At 45.2% G+C, this 17,883-nt stretch overlaps 1 protein-coding gene across 4 annotated transcripts in view; it reads right to left on the reverse strand.

Annotated features, from left to right (window-relative positions):
- PDE8A (phosphodiesterase 8A) overlaps nt 1-17,883 on the reverse strand; it is a 113,110-nt gene that overhangs the window by 39,432 nt on the left and 55,795 nt on the right. For 3 of the 4 annotated variants that reach the window (XM_033100078.1, XM_033100077.1, XM_033100076.1), the window contains 2 exons: nt 6,756-6,812; nt 5,174-5,364 (listed from right to left, as the gene is read on the reverse strand). In XM_033100078.1, coding sequence (XP_032955969.1) covers nt 5,174-5,364; nt 6,756-6,782 — 218 coding nt within the window. In that variant the 5' untranslated portion in view covers nt 6,783-6,812. Of the gene's footprint in view, nt 1-4,073; nt 4,162-5,173; nt 5,365-6,755; nt 6,813-17,883 lie in introns of those variants that run through there. The other variant, XM_033100079.1, reaches the window with a different exon arrangement.

The raw sequence follows: 17,883 nt of genomic DNA on the forward strand, positions 1-17,883 counted from the left end.
CACTCACCCTCGCACCAACCTTAAACAGGGAATGAGAGCACGGACTCACAAATGGCATTTCCATGACTTCTTAGGACACTGCACTTATTCTTGCATTTGTACTTCTATTATATTACAAAAATTTAGAGGGAGAAAGGGCAAATTTAAGTATGCAGCCAGCCATCTCAAACCAGCTCTCATTTTAGAAGAAAACCAGAGATCTGAGCCGTGCGCTACCAAGCCGACAACCATGCAGGTGAGCTCCGCAAGGCGATCTGGCGGTGGCCGACTCGGGCTGCCGAGCGAGCGCGGGCCCTGGCCTGAGGACAGAGTGGGAGGGGAGACCGTTTCCTGGAGACAAGCCCATGCTGCACAGGAGGTGTACTGCTGTGTAAAAAGCAGAGCGTACTCTTGATTTTCTCTGGTCTGGAAGAAGGAAGCACTGGCAAGGAAACAGAAATGTCAAGAACCCGGGCTGAAAAATAACACCTTTTACCTTCGAATTCATGAAAACTAAAGAAGAAATGACTTGGCATCATCATCAGGAAGGCAGATTTCAAGAAATCAGCAAAAAGATGGGGCGTGAGTCTTCAGAACGAGGCTCTGAGAGGCGGCGCGAGCACACGGGGAAGCTCTCAAAACCACGTGACCTGGTGTGCCAACAGGGATGGATTTGCTTCTGCATAACAGAAATCCCCAAAGAATGGGGCCTGAACCAGACTTGTCTGCCTCACGAAAGATGTACAGAGGTAGGCAGTCCAAGGTGGCCACTGCTCTGTCCGTCTTCTGTTTCTCTATTACTGTCTGCACGGGGCGTCTTCCTCACGGTCCAAGATACATGCTGAGCTCCAGCCATAGTCTCCACATTCCAGGCAGCAGGAAGAAGAGCACCCTCCCTTCAAGGATCCTTTCCAGGGGATGCACGTGACACTTTCGTTGGCCAGCTGAGAAAAGCCAGGGGAAGCAGGATAATTTCTAGGTGGCCATATGTCCAGCTTAATGCTATTAGGGAAAGAGTAGAAGTGGGTATGGGGACAACTACCAGTCTCAAGACGCCCACACTAGGCAACTACAACCAATTCTGATGATGGTCTCGACAAAACTGGAAAAAAAGGCCACAGAGCCCTTTGATGAGTTGAATTTCACAAGAGCACAGAGCCATGACTTGTGCTTTGCCACTCTTCTCTCCGCCATGTGCAATAGTTTCAGACGGCGAAGAATGCGACTTACAGCAGTGCAACGGACCTGCACACGAAGAGGACAGCAGCCGGCACTCGGAGCCCCCGCCTGCATCCGCGCTCAGCACGCACTGGCTCTGATGCACGGGGGCTTCCCGCAGCGTGGGATCTCCTCCACCCACCTTCCTTCATGAAATCTTCCCTTCCTTACGGAGCCCTGCTCCTGTCGCACAAAGGAAAACGTCGTCCTTTCTTCGCCGTGCCTTAGCTCTCCCTCCCCTTCTCTCATCTGGCCGCTTGCTGCAGTCCCTTCTGCATCCTGTTCAGTCTCCCCCACACCCCTCTGCTAGACCCCTGGCAGGAGTGACCTCACCCTCTTAGGTCTGGCCTGCATATCGGGTCAGCGGGTGCAAGTTTGTGCTCAGAGAGCACGGCCAGCAGGCGGGCAGGGGTCTGCCACACAGAGCGGGCGCCTGGCCTGTGCTCCCCTTTTCTAAGCAAACCTGAGAACTGACGGAGTCTGGGGTTTTCAAACTGCGCTCTGTAAAGGACTGTTTGCAGGCTCCCTGTGCCTCTGCCTTCTTACAACATGGCAGGAGAACCATGTCTCTGAGCATGTCCACCTGCCCCCGTCTCAGGCTTCCAACTGGAAACAAGAAGGAAAGGATGGAGGGGCAGCAGAGCTGGGGCTGGCCTCTGGCCAGCTCACGGCAGCGCTGGGGCTCGTGGGGCTGAGCGTCTCCTTCTCGGTCAGCACAAGTCCAGAGCCCCGGGCTAAGCAGGACACAGCGGGAGGGAGGGAAGCAAAGCCTCTTCCCATTTCCTTCCCTTAGGGCCACTGGTATTGGAGCTTCGGGGACTGAAGTACACAGAGGACATTCCAGGACAGGCTTCTTGATTACTCCCCACGGTCCAAGAAATATGGTGGGGACCCCTGTCCCCCCCGTTCTCCCAGCTTCTGACACATGAGCGCATCTATCATCTTAGCTTTGGTTTTTAATGACTGTGGTCAGTTTTTGTCTCTTTTGTTACCTTCATGGTGTTTGACAGGAAGCTGGGAGGAGGCACTGATATCAAGCCCGGGACAGCGTCGCCCTGGTGAACCTGCCTCAGCCCCTCTGCCTACTCCCTTCTCCAGCCGGTAGCCAAGCGACCTTCCATTCTGCTCTTGCCTCTCCTCTGCACAGAACACATCAGCGTCTCAAGTGCCTACGGGGTCAAGTCCAAAGTGTCTGGCTCAGCCCACGGGCCTCCGCGTCCCATACCTGCCTGGCCAGCAGCCCGCTAACGCGGAGCAGTGGCCCAGACACATGCTGCTCCCTGGACCCAGAAAGTTTTCTCTGCCTTTTTTGCTCAGCCTTCAGGACTCAACCCCAAAGCCCTCGCTGACACGCAGGAGCCAGGACCCACGTCACCCACTTGCCCTGCCAGCTAGAGCCTTCCTCTTCAGAGGCAGAGCCACGTCTGTCCACCTACGCGGCTCTAACACCAAACACAGTGCCCAGAACTGAGAACACGTGCAAGGTGGGTTCCTCAATGGCTAGGACCTGGAAACACCGCAGCCACAGAACGTCTGGCCTTCAGCAAGGCACCTGATAAGGAGTGTAAGGAGTTCCAAAGGTGAATACTGATCATTTAGACAAGTCAGCAAGTGATGAAAAAGCCTTCACAGGCGGTACTGGTTAGGTACCCCAAAAGGAGGAGGAAGGGGAGGCCAGGGCTCTGCCAGGCTAAGGTCTTGTGAGCTGTGGAAGTCGGTGGAGAGAGAGCTCAAGCAGGCTCTCACGGAGGACGGCTAGAAAGACTCCCTGAAGGAGGAGTCCAGAGTGGGCAGGCACCCTTAAAGGGACGACCTTAAGGGAGATAAAGCAGGTAGAGGCCAGAATCAAGATGACACCGACTAGGAAAATAAACCAGGGCCCGCTCTTGTCTCTAGAAAACGCACCACCAACAGCAAAAGCCCCCCGCACCCCAATCCTCAACCAACAGGACAGAGATGATGGGGTGGAACACAGCTGGGGAGAAGACCTGCGATTCTTGGCCAGGCCTGTGACACGGCCATCGGGACAGGAATATGACCGGGGGCACCTGCAGAGGTCTGCTCTCTGGCAGCACAGGGCGGTGACCTCGGCTTCCTCTGGTCCATCCACGCCGAGTGGACTCTCACAAGAGCTCTGACAGGAAGCACCTTGGTGAGGCTGGAATAGGGAACCCCGCTCTGAGGTGGCCTCACAGCAGGGAGGAGGCGCCATTCAGAGAGACAATCCTTCGCCTGAAACGTTGGCAAGCTGGGGAAGGGATTAACCCTGGCCGGTGACATGGGCCTAATCTGGGCCGAGGCGGGCTCACCTGAAGGAAGGAGACCTTCTGGAGTCCAGCTTTCCCCTGGGAAACCCTGAGCCCCAGCGGGGGCTGGACGGAAGGTGGTGGGGACTTTGTAGAAGCATCACACGCAAAGGACCGTCTACGCTGCTCCAAACCACACGGTAAGCAACCCAGTTCCCGTTCCTTATTGTAAGTTTGCATAAAATTTTATTCACATCAACAAAAATTTCCTGAATGAATTAACCCTTTTTGTTTAGAATATTTCCACAGTGTGTAACAATAGTAGTTTCCTCCCTTAAAAGGTAGAGTATCATTTTGCGTTACGTATATTTTACCACAATAAAGAAGTGGATCCTAACGACCACACCTTAACCTTTCTTTTGACACTACAGGACGACCCAGCAGAGTCAAGTACGAATTTCCGTCGTCCAGCACATACCTGCAGCTACGTTTCGGCCTGGACAAAGTGGGGAAAGAGGCCACGTTTTCGTTGGCACCTCATTCCCATTCCTGTTGGGCCATGTACCACCCCCCCACCCCAGTACTTCTCCTGTCTTGTAGCACCCACCAAGACTACCAAGCACCACGGACCTCAGATAGTTTCTTCTGTTCCTCTGAGTGACATCCATCCAATGTCAGGAACAGAAGACTCTTAGAAACCAAATGTTCCATATTTACAGCTGAGAAAATACATCCCAGAGACGGCAGAGTCATCCAAGGGCAAGCAGCTGGGCAGGGCAAGAGCCGAGCGCAGGGTCCGGGCCACCCTCCACGATCCTTCACAGATGTGCCAGGTGACGGGCCAGGTAACACGTCAAACAAATCTAGGCTACAGTGACAATGGCTTACTACAATCAGCCAGACAGAAACCGGAGAAGAACTCAGACAGCATGGCAGGTGCCAGGTCAAAGCCAGAGGGGAAGCTCTACTGGAAATGGATTAGGCTGGGTGAGCAACCTCAACTGACTACCTGAAAGGCGGGTCCTCACCACCAACGTTACCTGTGCACGGAAATCACTATGTCTCTGCAAACAGTCTTTCAATTGCATGCCTTTTTCTTGTGATCTCCGTTTTTTAACCCTTGTTATGTTTGCTTTAAATCTTTTCTATTTCCTAAAGGCAAGATTTTTAATGTCCTTAAAATTAATGTTATAAAATTTTATATTATATTAAAATGGTGATTTATCTTCCCCCAAATAAAATTTTCTATTAGGTAAAAATAGAAAATTTCACTTTCCTTTGCATCCATTAGCGGCACATAACTCTTTAAAAAGTTCTTTTCTTAGATTTATATCTGCTACCAAGAATTCTCTCATGCTATTGATATTCTGCAAGAATTCTAAACAAAGCACATTCACCTAACATTAGAAGACGATATTCAAACATCTGGAAAATTGTAATAACTTGTTGCAGTAATATGCCGGTGACAGTTAAGGTTAATTACATATTGGGGCTCATCTTAATTCTTAATGGTTCTCGTTCATATTTTCTTACTGTTTTAAGCAAAGCAAAGCAAAACAAAAGAGATAAAGATCAGAGATAGAAATAATGAAGTTCTAATGCAATGTCTTGTTCTTTTTACATGCATGGAAGGCCACTTAAAGGACGCTGAATTTAACTTAACGTATCTCTGGGTTGCATTATTGTCGCAAATGCCGGTGGGACCCTGTAGGCCCGAGTCTCAGGCTTACCTGCACAGCGCGTCTGCATCCAGCTGCCGGGGATTTCTGTGGTCTATGATGATGATGTCGTGCTGTTTGGCCAGGAAACAGGCAAGGACAGCCTGAGGCTCCTTAGTGACTGTATACTTAAACCCTGCTTTTTCACACGCCCTACAGAATCCGTGACACTGGTTATCTTCTTTGGTAAACACTAAAAGTACCTGGATCAAAAAAGCGTAAACACTTTTTTTTTTTTTTTTAAAGGTGTTAGAATTTCATTTCTTAAACCACAGAAAACTCCCAAGTGTTTTAAGGCAGGTACGCACATAATCTGTAAACATAATCTGTTGCTACAAATCCTTCTTCTCAGGGACATTTTCCCTCGGCTCCCGGACAATGGTGCTATGCTAGCTGCTCTTAGGCTACAAGTCCAAGTACATGGGTCACATACTTCTGCTCAAAACCCACTGGCAGAACTCAACAAAGGCTTGATCAGGCACTTTATCTTGAAACTACATTAATTAAACCACACAAACATTTATTTTAATTAAAAGTTAACTAGGTAAGCCCTTCGATGGCAAATGCTAATATTTCGGTCAAACTCCTAGAATACATAATACTTTAAATAATGTATTTAAATGTTTTGACTCAGATTTTATGTAATTCCTCCAAGTTAAAAAAATTGACTTTGATGATGAGAGGAGATTTAAAGTTGACCCAAATGTTACACTTCCAACCCTGCCAGTTAAATGACACAGGTGCAAGGGGCCTCTGCCCAGGGTGGCAGCTGGCTGTGCCCAGGCCTGGCCAGCTCAGGCGAGGTCTGGGTCTGCTGCTTCTCCCCGTCCCGCCGGGCCCCAGCCAGACCTGGTACAGGAGCCAACTGCTCCCTTCCCTTTAGACACAGACTGACTCATGGGGGCAACGGTGGAAAGGAAGGGGTGGGGCAGCCAGTGAGACAGAGCCTGCAGAGCCAACAGAAACCCTGTCCCCCAATGCTTGGTTCCCCTAAGTTTACCCACACGCACAAATCCCACAAATGCAGAGAAGGAAGAGAGCACATCTCTGCGTCTGTGTGCAGGAAACATCAAATAAGTTCGGAGCTAAGTTTCAATTGGTTATTTTCTCTAATATTTTGGATTAAACAATTTATAGGTATTTCCTCCCTGATAGAGCTGATTCAGAAACACAGGGGAATTTACACAGGCTTTTACTTCTTTTATATTGGAAAATTTCAAACCTACAGAAAAGTTGTGAATGACAACGAACGCTAGGATACCCTTCTTCCAGTTTCATCAGTTGTTAAAATTTTGCCACCTTTGCTCGCTTTCCCGTCGCCCTACACACACACACACACACACACACACACACACACACACACACTCTACACTCTTTTCTCTATTGCTGAACCTTTTCAAGTAGGTTGCAGATGTTTCTTCAACTCTAAATGCCTCAGTGTGCCTTTCTAAGAAAAGTGCATTCTCTTCTGTAACTACAGTACCGCTACTGTTTTCTGAAATACGAGACTACTTTCCATGTGTAACTTTAGGCCCTCTCCCTGCCCTCTGTAAAGAAAATCAACATGTGAAAATCACAGCATGGTTATTATTACCTGGAGTTGATCTGTTTGGAATTTCATGGGGCCAAACTGCACATCAGCTACTGCTACCTACAAGAAAGAGATTTGCTTAAACATTTTTTTTTTAAAGTAAGCTTGTTTAAAATTTTCTCTCCAATCATAGCCACAGAAGTGCAATTTCGACTCTAGAGAAAAATTACATAAAGTAAATGGTTATTAGAGGAATCCCAGGAACCCAGGAAAGGTGGAGAACAGGGAGGGAAATAAAATGAGTGGGGTCCCAGCTTCACTTTTCCTAGCTGTGTGTGACTTTCAGTGAATTTCTCAACCTCCCTCAGCCTCAATTTCTCATTTGTCCTAAAGATCCGATGACACTACAATATAAAGAGCCCACAAAGATTAGACACTGAATGAACACTGGTTCCTCCCATGCCTAGTCTTTCCTCCGCTCATGAACAATGAAACCTTATATCTAAAATGGCACAGAAATAACGAAATCCAGCAGACGGAGCCATGGGACCTCAGCCAAAGAAACCTCTTTGAGAAATAGTTGGCACTTTCGTACACTGGGCACCGTGCTGAGCGCTGAACGCACATTGTTACCTTGATCAATCTTCACAGCAACATGGTCAGGGTTCGCAGTTGGAAAACCGAGGTTCTGAGTACTTTGTTTCAGGCCACACAGCCAGCCAGTGGCAGCTGGGATCCCACTGACAAGTCTGTTTAGTTCTATAACCTGGGCTGCAAACCCAGGGCCGCTGGAAGGTTTGGGTGGTCTGTGTGCTGCATAAAGGAGCCCAAGGGAGGGAGAATGTGGGGCTGAAATCCAGCGCCCAGGATGAACCCTGGCACTGGGTCACTACCCAGAGGAAGAGACACGGTCTGCAGTCTCCCTGGAAACACTGTATGTGCTGAAGGCATCGCTCCCTCCGCTGGGCCTCTGGCGATGGGGAGAGCCATCCCTAGAACACAGCAGTGGAAGAACTGGACCTGTGGGCCTCCCCACGAGACACTGCTCAGCGGCTGCCCACTTCCAACCTACCCCTCAGCCCACTGTAAACACAGGAACGAAACTTGCTCAGGGATGGGGAAAGTCTGCGTATGTTTTTAAGTTGATGTCTACTAACCATGGGACACTGGCTCAATTTCTGATTCACTCGGTGGCAGTTTCGTCTCTCCAGAGGCCTAAGAGGAAAGAGGGTCACCTCTATTCCAGACCTTAGACTGAAGAGGGGGACCCTGCGGCAGGGCGGGAGGGAGGGGAGAACAGAATCCCACGGCACCCTCCAGCCTGAGCTGTGCAGCTCCAGGCCAGCCTCATGGTGAGAGGTATGGCTGGATCCCAAGGCCAGAACCTCTGAGGGAAGACGATTCAAGAGCGTCTTATAAGGGAGGGCAGGTTTATCTAATCACATTCCCACAGCACAGAGGTCAGTCAGCAAGAGGCACCGAGAGGCCACTCTGAACGATGAGTTTTTTTGTTGGTTTTTGTGAACAAAGGTTAAAGCAATCAATGAATGAAAGCACAAGGAATGGTATAGGACTACTGCTTTGGAGAATGCAGGGGCACTACCAGGAGAAAGAAAGAGAAGGAAGAAAACAACAGGAAAAAGAAAGAGAAGGGAACAGGATACAGCTAAATTTTTCTCAGGGACAAAATTCGTCGTGTTCCATCTTTTCGTCATGACACAAGAATTAAGTCAATAAGGTTTCCAGTCACTACGTTTCAGAGAGTCAGCAGTACAAAATTAAGGAAACCAGGAAGAGAAACAGAAAGGTGAAGGCAATAAATCATAAAATTTGTAAATGGTAATGACTAGCATTATTTTAAAAAATACATGTGTGTGTATAGTGTTGGTTACAAGCTGAGGGACAAAAGCACAGCTGGCTCAGGCCCAAAGCCTCATCCCTTCTGGGAAAACAACTCCGCACACACGGTCTACACCGAAAAGGGTGAAATAACTTAACTTTTACAGACCAATGGCGGCAGAACTTTATATCTCAACTTACAAACTCACCATTGCACTACTTTTAAGAAACAAAAGAAGCCATAGATTAATTTTTTAAGGATTATGAACTTCACTTCAATTTTAGCAATATCATTTTAAAACATCACTGTCTCGGCAATTCTGTTTTACCACTGGACACTCACTTTATTTACTTAGCAAGACTGCATTTTAACCCTACATCCTGTCTCTGGGGTACATCCGGCTCTCAGGACCTCTATCCAGCCGTGTCCCAGCAGAGCCGGACAACTCCTTACCACGGCCCCCCCCAAAATAACCGCCACCAGGAAACCTGATGACATTACTCAGTGAGCGGACGTCAGCACTGGGCCCGAAAGAGTAAACAACTCCACAGCGGCTCTGGGTTGGGGATAGAACCACTGGGACACTTGTGTTTGTCCTTTCTCTGTGTATGAAAATCAGACGCTGACCTAAGGCTTCAGGTCACTGTCCTCTCAACGTCTATTTTTCACATGAAAATTTAGCGGAAAATAGTCATTTTCCAATCAATTTTGGTAACACAGCTTTGATTTCATCTTTCAGCTTCAAAAGCAGTTGACATTTTTAGGTAATACAGAAACAACAGGCCACTCATCGAATGACATGGGTAATTAACACGAGTTGAATTGAAGCTCTTGAATTTTTAAATGTTGATGTATTTATTAAGTTTTATTGTTTTAAAAAGATTGTAAGTTAGGCTATCAGATAAGGATGATGTCTATTTGTGCTTTAATATTTTAAAGTAATTTGTTTTGTAAGTATGGCTGACAGAAACATGAAATAAATTATTAGAAGCTTTGATGAACCACGTATCGGATTTCTTTTGTTTGCCTAACTGACCGAACACCATTTAGATGGGACTCTAGAGGCAGAGTGACTAGGTTTTGAATCTTGATCACGGCTGGGAGCGGGAGAGGGATGAGACATATAATTCTAGCCTGTCTACAATTCCTAGTCCCTGACCCTCCCTCTCTCCTGCCTGCTGTTTTTTTATCCGAAGCTCTTGGTCACCATTCACCACACTGCATCTTTGTTATTTATCTTCTTTGTTGTCTGTCTCTCCCACTAGAATGTACGTTCTGTGAAAACAGGGATTTATCTCCTTTATTCATTGCTCTACTTCCAGTGCCCACAACAGTGCCTGGCATGCGGCAGGCATTCAAAAACATATCTTTGAATGAATGTTTACTCGATGGCTAATCTTTTTGAATCAACCATTTATCTAGAAATCATACTCATACCAGATTATACTTGTACGTATCTAATACAGCACTTCCAGTTTTCATAAAGGAAGGAAGGAATCTTATGAAAAGCCTAAGCACGAGGAACCACAAAAGAATCATGTGATCTTTCTCTTTTTCCTCCAACCCCTTTATTAGAAACACAAAGTTATGCTGGGATCGATTTCCACTAATTGTGTACAAACCTATATAATAAAGAATTATAGTAAAGACATAAATCAGATTTTGTCCTGAGCTGTACTCTCTCCCAGGTGGTCTCCATACAACCAGTGGCCATCCTGTCTCTCTCTCTCTGGGCAGAGTGGTCACTTATCAAAAGGACAGAGCCCAAAGATGAGTCAGTTCTTAGGTGGGAAGAGAAAATTAATCCAGACACGTGTGGCCCACTCACAGCCACGTTATCAGCCAAGCACAGAGCGACGCACCAGGAGTGAGAAGAATCCGTGCCTAAGCCTGGCCCTGAGGAGGCGGGGAGAATAGAAACAATACAACATGGTGCACTTGTAATAGAGAAAGTGCCTACTATGCGCTAAATACTCTGCTCCCAATCGTACTTAAATACAATTTAGTTCTTCCTCTGTGAGTAAGGTGAGCTCATTAACTCCATTCCATTGTTGAAGAATCTGTGGCTCTGAGCAGTATGGTTGAATAGCTGGAAAGTGGCAATGGGTGGGGGTTGGGACCCAAATAACAGGGATTTAATTCCCGTGGTCTTTTCATGCTCCACTGAGAACAACCTACAATCACCTGATCCTAACATGCATCTAGAGGTGACATAAGCCCAAGAACCGGAAAGCAGGATTCGCCCCTTCGACACATCTTTGTTGAGCATCCACTATATATGAAATGGTTTCCTTGACACTGGCATTCAGCAGAGAACAAGACATAACATCTCCATCTAACAGGGAGAATCAAGAATCAGAGTGAAGGAAGGCCCCTCTGAGGCTGCAACGACAGGACGAGATCTGAATGATGAAGAGGGGCCGGCAGGACAGGGAATGGAGGAAGCAGCACCGGGCAGAGGGAACAGGGCGGCGCTGGAGGAAAGGAAGGGAAAGAGGGCAGGAGGTGACGTCACGGCGAGGCAGGCGCCAGAAGATGTGGCCCTCTCTAAGCCACGACAACAGACTTGGGTTTCATTCTACTTTCAGGAAAAGCCGCTAGAGAGTTTTATACAAGGACACGATACGATCTGATTTTTGTTTTTAAAAGATACCTTTGGCTACCTGTGGACAGGGGGAGGATGAGAACAGAGGCAAGGAGACCAGTACGAAGCCTCCACGGTAGTATTCCAAGCGAGAGAGGGCGGCAGCTTGGCCGAGCAGCTTCCAGGGGGGTGAGCATGAGGACTTGGGGTGGAATCATACAAGGATGTAGCCTTTTCAGATCGGCTTCATTCACTTAGCAATATGCACTTAAGTTTTGGAGGCAGAGTAATCAGGGCTCACTGATGGATGGGACACAATCAAATCTACTGATTCCTAGACTGGATTTCTGCTACGTGACTTGAGGTTTTATAGCAGCGTTACATGGACATTTGGGGTTCTGCAAGGCACCTAGGAGAAGTTGCTGTGGGTCAGCTGGGTCCTTTCCAGGTCCACCCACAAGATGGCACCAAGACATACCAGACGCAAAGCTTCACCTGCTTTCCCTGGTTCTTCTCCCAGGGCGGGGAAAGTACGCCAGACATCCACCCCCACTGTTCTAGTCTGTTTTCTCCCCTCACCTGTTCCTAATTTTCCCTTCAGTCAATATAAACAGCAAATACGTACAAGGAGACTTTTACATGTTACCCTAACCGAACACCAAAATCGAGTCACGTATTAGGATAAAACCGTTCGGGTCCTTTCTTTCCAGACCCAGTGCATAGGCCAAAAAATGGTGTCTGGATTAAATGAGCTGTGTAAAGAGCAGTTTTAGATTTATAGTGCAATTGAGAGGGCAGTACGGAGATTTCCCTTGCACCCCCGGCCCACACGGGCACAGCATGCCCCGCCACCAGCGTCACTCACCAGACAGGACAGTTTTCACTAAGGGTGAACCCCCACTGACCATCATCGTTACCTCAAATCCATCGTCTGCCTTAGGGTTCACTCTAGGTATGCACATTCTATGGGTTGGGACAAATGGGGAATGACACATATCCATCATTAAAATGTCATGCCGAGTATTTCCACTGCCCCAAAAATCCTCTGTGCTCTGCCTGTCATCTCCCTGCAAACCCCACCTCTGGCCACCACTGCTCATTTTACTGTCTCCGTTGTTTTGCCTTTTCCAGACTGTCATATACCGTGTTTCCCTGAAAATAAGACCAGATCTCATATTATTTTTTGCTCCAAAAGACGCATGAGGGCTTATGTTCAGGGGATGTCATCCTGAAAAATCATGCTAGGTCTTATTTTCCGGTGAGGTTTATTTTTCAGGGAAACAAGGTAGTTGGAATCATACAAGGACGTAGCCTTTTCAGATCGGCTTCATTCACTTAGCAATACGCACTTAAGTTTCCTCCATGCCTTTCCATGGCTTGAGAGCTCATTTCTTCTTAGTGATGAATAATATTCCATTGTCAGGATGGACCACAGTTTATTTATCCACTCACCTACTGAAGGACATTGTAGGGGCTTCCAGGCTCTGGCAACTATGAATAGAGCTGTTATAAATATCCTTGTGCAGGTTTCTGTGTGGATATAAGTTTTCAACTCCTTAGGGTAAATACCAAGGAGAGCAAATGCTTGATCGTATCTTAAGAGTATTTAGTTTTGTAAGAACCTGCCAAACTGTTTTCCAGAGTGACCGCGCCATTCTGGATTTCCCCCAGCACTGTGGGCAAGTTCCTGTGGCTTCACCTTCTCGCCAGCACTGGGACTGTCAGGGGTCCAGATTCTGGCCACGTGAAGAGGTGGGTGATGGTATCTTACTGTTTTAAGTTACGTTTCCCTGGTGACATATGATGTGGAGCATCTTCTCATATGCTTAGTTGCCATCTGTATATCTTCTTTGTGAGATACCTGCTAAGGTCTTTGGCCCATTTTTAATCCAGTTGCTCATTTTCTTACTGAGTTTTGATGAGGTCTTTGCATATCTTATACAACATTCCTTTATCAGCTGTGTCTTTTACAAATATTTTTTCCAAGTCTGTGGCTTGTCTTCTAGTTCTCTTGATGTTGTCTTTGACAGAGCAGAAACTTTTAGTTTTAATGAAGTCTAGCTTATCGATTATTTCTTTCATGGATCTCATCTTTGGTGTTACATCTAAAAAGACATCATTATACTCAAGAGCATCTAGGTTTTCTCCTATGTTATCTTCTAGGATTTTCATAGTTTCGTATTTTACTTTTAGGTCTATGATCCATTTTTAGATAATTTTTGTAAAGTGTGAGATCTAAGTTCATTATTTTGCATGTGGATGTCCAGTTGTTCCAATACCATTTATTGAAGAGACTAACTGTGCTCCATTGTGTTGCCTTTGCTCCTTTGTCACAGATCACCTGACTACATTTATGGGGGTCTATTTCTGGGTTCTCTATTCAGTTCCACGATCTATTTGTCTAGGTACGATCAGTCATCCAGTTTTGTTCTCCTTTAATATTGTGCTGGCTATTGTGGGTCTTTTGCCTGGCCATGTAAATGTTAGAATCAGTTGTCATTGATGGTAACCAGATCGGAGGGGTGTTGGGGGGCAGGGTGAAAAGGGTGAAGGGATTAAGAAATACAAATTGGTAGTTACAAAATAGTCACGGGGATGTAAAGTAGAGTATAGGGGATATAGTCAATAATATTGTAATAACCATGTACGCGTATGTCTATGTAGAAAATCTGAAACACTCGACAGAACTGGAATAAGCAATTATAGCAAGGTTGCAGTATTCAAGGCTAATATACAAAAGCCAATTGCTTTCCATATATTCTAACAATGAACAAGTGGAATTTGAAATGAACACAATATCGTTTACATTAGCACCCCAAAAAATAAGCTAACTACTTAGGCATAAATCTAACAAAATATGTACAAGATTTACATGAGGAAAACTACAAAACTGATGAGCAAGATCAAAAGAGAACTAAATAAATGGAGAGATATTCCACGTTTGTGGATAGGAAAACTCAGTGTTGCCAAGCTGTCATTACTTCTCAGTTGGATCTGTAAATTCAATGCAATCCCAATCAAATCCCAGCAAGTTACACGTACAGACCACGTCGTCCGGAAACAAAGACAGTTTCATGTCTTCCTGCTCAATGTGTATACCTTTTATTTCTTTTTCTTCCCTTACTGCATTAGCAGGACTTCCAGGAAGATGTTAAAAAGGAGTGAGTGATGAGAGAGGACATCATTGCCCGGTACCTAAACTTAGCAGGAAAGCTCTGACTTTCTCAACATTAAGTATGATGTTAGCTGCAGGCTTTTTGTAGATATTCTTTATCAGTTTGAGGAAGCTCCCCTCTATTTCTAGTTTACTGAGAGCTTTAATCATGAATGGGGTTTGGATTTAGTCAACTGCCTTTTCTGCGTCTACAGATAGGATCATGAGATTTTCCTTTTTTAGTCTATTGATGTGATGAATTATATTTTAATTGATTTTCTAATGTTGAACCAGCCTTGGCTTTCTTGGATAAATACAAGTGGGTTGTGGTATGAAATTATTTTATACTTTTTAATTTGATTTGCTAATATTTTGTTGGGAATTTTTGCATCTACATTCCTGAGAGATATGGGTCTATAGTTTTGTTATGTCTTCTTGGAGAGTTGATCTCTTTACCATTATATAGTACCCTTCTCTACCCCGGTAACATTCCTGACTTTGAAGTCTGCTCTGTCTGAAATTAATACAGCGAATCTTGCTTGCTTTTAATTAGTGTTAGCATGATATATCTTCCTCCATCCATTTACCTTCCCCCCCCACCCATTTACTTTTAACGTATATGTGTCTTTATATTTAAAGTGGGTTTCTTATAGACAACATTTTCCCCCCCTCATATTTACTTTGGGAATCTGGTCAAGCTCTTGAAGATAAACCTCAAATATGGGGAGGTCCCTCCTAGGCGAGAGTCCCCTGGAGATTTTTAACTCTCAGAGTTGTCTGCACTGAGCCTCCAGCAACTCGTCAATTAAAATTCAGGGTCTCCTACTCTGGCCCTGGTCCCTGAAGAGGTTTCCACTCATGAGTGGACTCCCTGTATTTGCCTCTCTCTCAAATGTTGGGGCAACAGTTTGCACTGGGTCTTCCCCTCTCTTATAGATTTAAGATAAGCTGTTGATTTTTCACTCTGCTCAGCTTTTTACTTGATGTTAAGACAAAGAGTGTTGACTTCTAAGCTTCTTACAAACAGAACTGGAAACCGGAAGTCAAATATATTTTCCACAAAATGATATGCAGGAAGTCTCAAATTACAATCCAAGCATACCTGTTACACCAGCATAGTCACCATAACTGCATGAGCGTTTTGGAAAAGCGCGCAGTATCATAGGGGATGTGCATCTCGGAAGCTGTGGTGCAGAGGGCATCCCAGCACCACCTTCGCAGGGCCACTCTCTGGCAGGTTAAAGGAGGGGAGGCAAACCGCCCTCGTTAGCGTGCTCAAAGGAACTGCTTCTTAATAACCGCATGTTTGGTAAGCACCGTACGTCATAACATGCTAGACTGTTATTGATGTAGTGTTTTACTAAGCTTTGAGAAATAGGTTCAGGGTTCTGAGTTTACTTACAATAAACTGTAATTTTTCCTATTTAAAATGGTAAGAAATGATTCCTGGTTGAAATTTTCACTTAGAGCACGTGATGTCCGTTACTGAGGTTAAGCCAAAAATGCCTGCACTTGCATACCCGATAAACCAGAACTGACAATTTGACGTCTATTTACAAACATCTGTATATGGGGCCATGTGCAAGGACGTCTGCCCAGGGTTATGCTCAGTGGCAGTGACTTGCAAGCAATATGGCTCATCTAACTGAGGGGTTCCTATATGTTGGATCTTAAACACATATGCTAAGTGAAAAAAGTAAGAAACAGAATGAGATCTGTGATACCATATCATGTACATAATTAAAAACACGAGCACATAAATGCATACTTTATAGTAACGCATAAAAACAAAAGCACACACATTAAATATCTTAGAATGGTTACCTTTGGTAGGCAGGGAGGGAAAGGGACTGGAGAATCAGATAAAAATACGCCAGATAGTAAAGAAGGAGAGGAACCTTGGGAGGTAAGCAAGAATTTCTTAAACACAAAAGGCACTAACTATAAAAGAAAATATTGATAAATAAGATTTTTAAATTAAGAACTTCTGTTCATCAAAAGACCCTAGTAAGAGAATGAAAAGGTAAGCCACAGAATGGGAGAAGGTATTTGCAAAACATATAGCCAAGAAAGGACTCAGATTCATAATACATAAAGAATGCCTGAAGAGCATTAAGAAAAAACCAGACAACCTGACTGGAGAGAGCCTTGCACAGGCAGACAATGCCAATATGCTAAGAACTGAGAAGGATAACTGAATCCTCTGTATTGGAATTCAATGAGGAGAAGAAAGGAAGCGCATCAACCATTTTTAAGTTTTAACAATTTTATAAGGATGTGTGTAAGCAGGAAACTTGAATAGATATTTTAAATTGTATAAAACATACAAACAGATGTCATTGACTAAAGTCTCTTCCATTATAAGCGAGTTCTTGAGAGAAAATGGAAAAAGAAGCATCTGTGTCTACAATTTCTGTATCTACGGGGGAAATGAGTTACTTATGCAACTACTACACAGTAGAAAGCTTTGTCTCCATAGAGATTATGACACAACTGATTTAGGCCTTAAATTAGAATATTCCTATTTGAATGGAGAAATGATCTTTTTGTCTAAATGAATAGTGTATTCAGTGTGAGTAGAAGCTCTACACATCTGCTGATATCATTTCCTCTTTACTGCAGTAATAATAATGAGAACACATCCACACAAGTCCTAAAAAGGAATTCAGACCCCCAAAATTTCACAAGTGCCTGAAAATATATAGGGAATGACAGTTTTTCAACAGGATGTACAAAAATACTGACCGTAAAGAACTAACAAAACATTTAAAATATCTTTCTGCTCACTTCACATCTATTACACTTAAACATCCTCTTATACTAAGTGTCTGAACAGCAAGACAAAAGCTGGTTGTCTTGCTCCAGTCATTACCACCTGAATTCAACAAATAAGCTGTATACTGCAAGGGGGTTGGGGATGCATGAGGAATGCATGAAATTATTCATCCAAAGCCCCAAACCACCAGAATGTTTAGTTTCAACAGGAGTGAAATGGACGGTCCATCAATACAGTACATGTAAAGCCCTTGGGGGGCCACGTTGCCCTTGATAAGGCCTGGACTCCCTGAGATGTCATCCAAGGCTCCTGTAGTGCTTGAAGCCTGAGCTCCAACTACCCCACCACTCAGAACCCCTCACTGCTGTGCTGTGGCCATGGGGCTCACTCAGCCTGGCACACTCAGCTTTCTTCCTCTTCTCCCCTAATTCCTCCTCGTCTTTGAAGACTCAAGCGTGGGGAAGCTCCACCTATGCCTCTGGCCCCAACCTCCATCTGGATAAGGTGCCATGCCTGCGTGCTCCCAAGGGGTCCCGGGTTTCTCTGCATCACAGCAGAAATCTCTTCACCTGTTTCCTCTACCAGACTGTTTCTGATTCTATTCACTTCCATAAAACTGGAACCCCAAAAAGCACAGTGCTCTCAGTAAGTGCTGAATGAACCCATTACAGAATAAATGCCATCGCCCACACTGCCCCGTGTTTTGATAATAAATATTCATTCCTAAAGGAAATACGTAAGAAAAAAGGATGAACAATCCCTGTTGTTAAAGTAGAATGAAGATTGGCTAGATTACCTCAGTCTATTACAAATCATTCTGTTCTTTTTCTCATTTCA

The sequence above is a fragment of the Rhinolophus ferrumequinum genome, chromosome 28 (assembly GCF_004115265.2).
Source record: "Rhinolophus ferrumequinum isolate MPI-CBG mRhiFer1 chromosome 28, mRhiFer1_v1.p, whole genome shotgun sequence".
Classification (NCBI taxonomy): Eukaryota; Metazoa; Chordata; class Mammalia; order Chiroptera; family Rhinolophidae; genus Rhinolophus; species Rhinolophus ferrumequinum.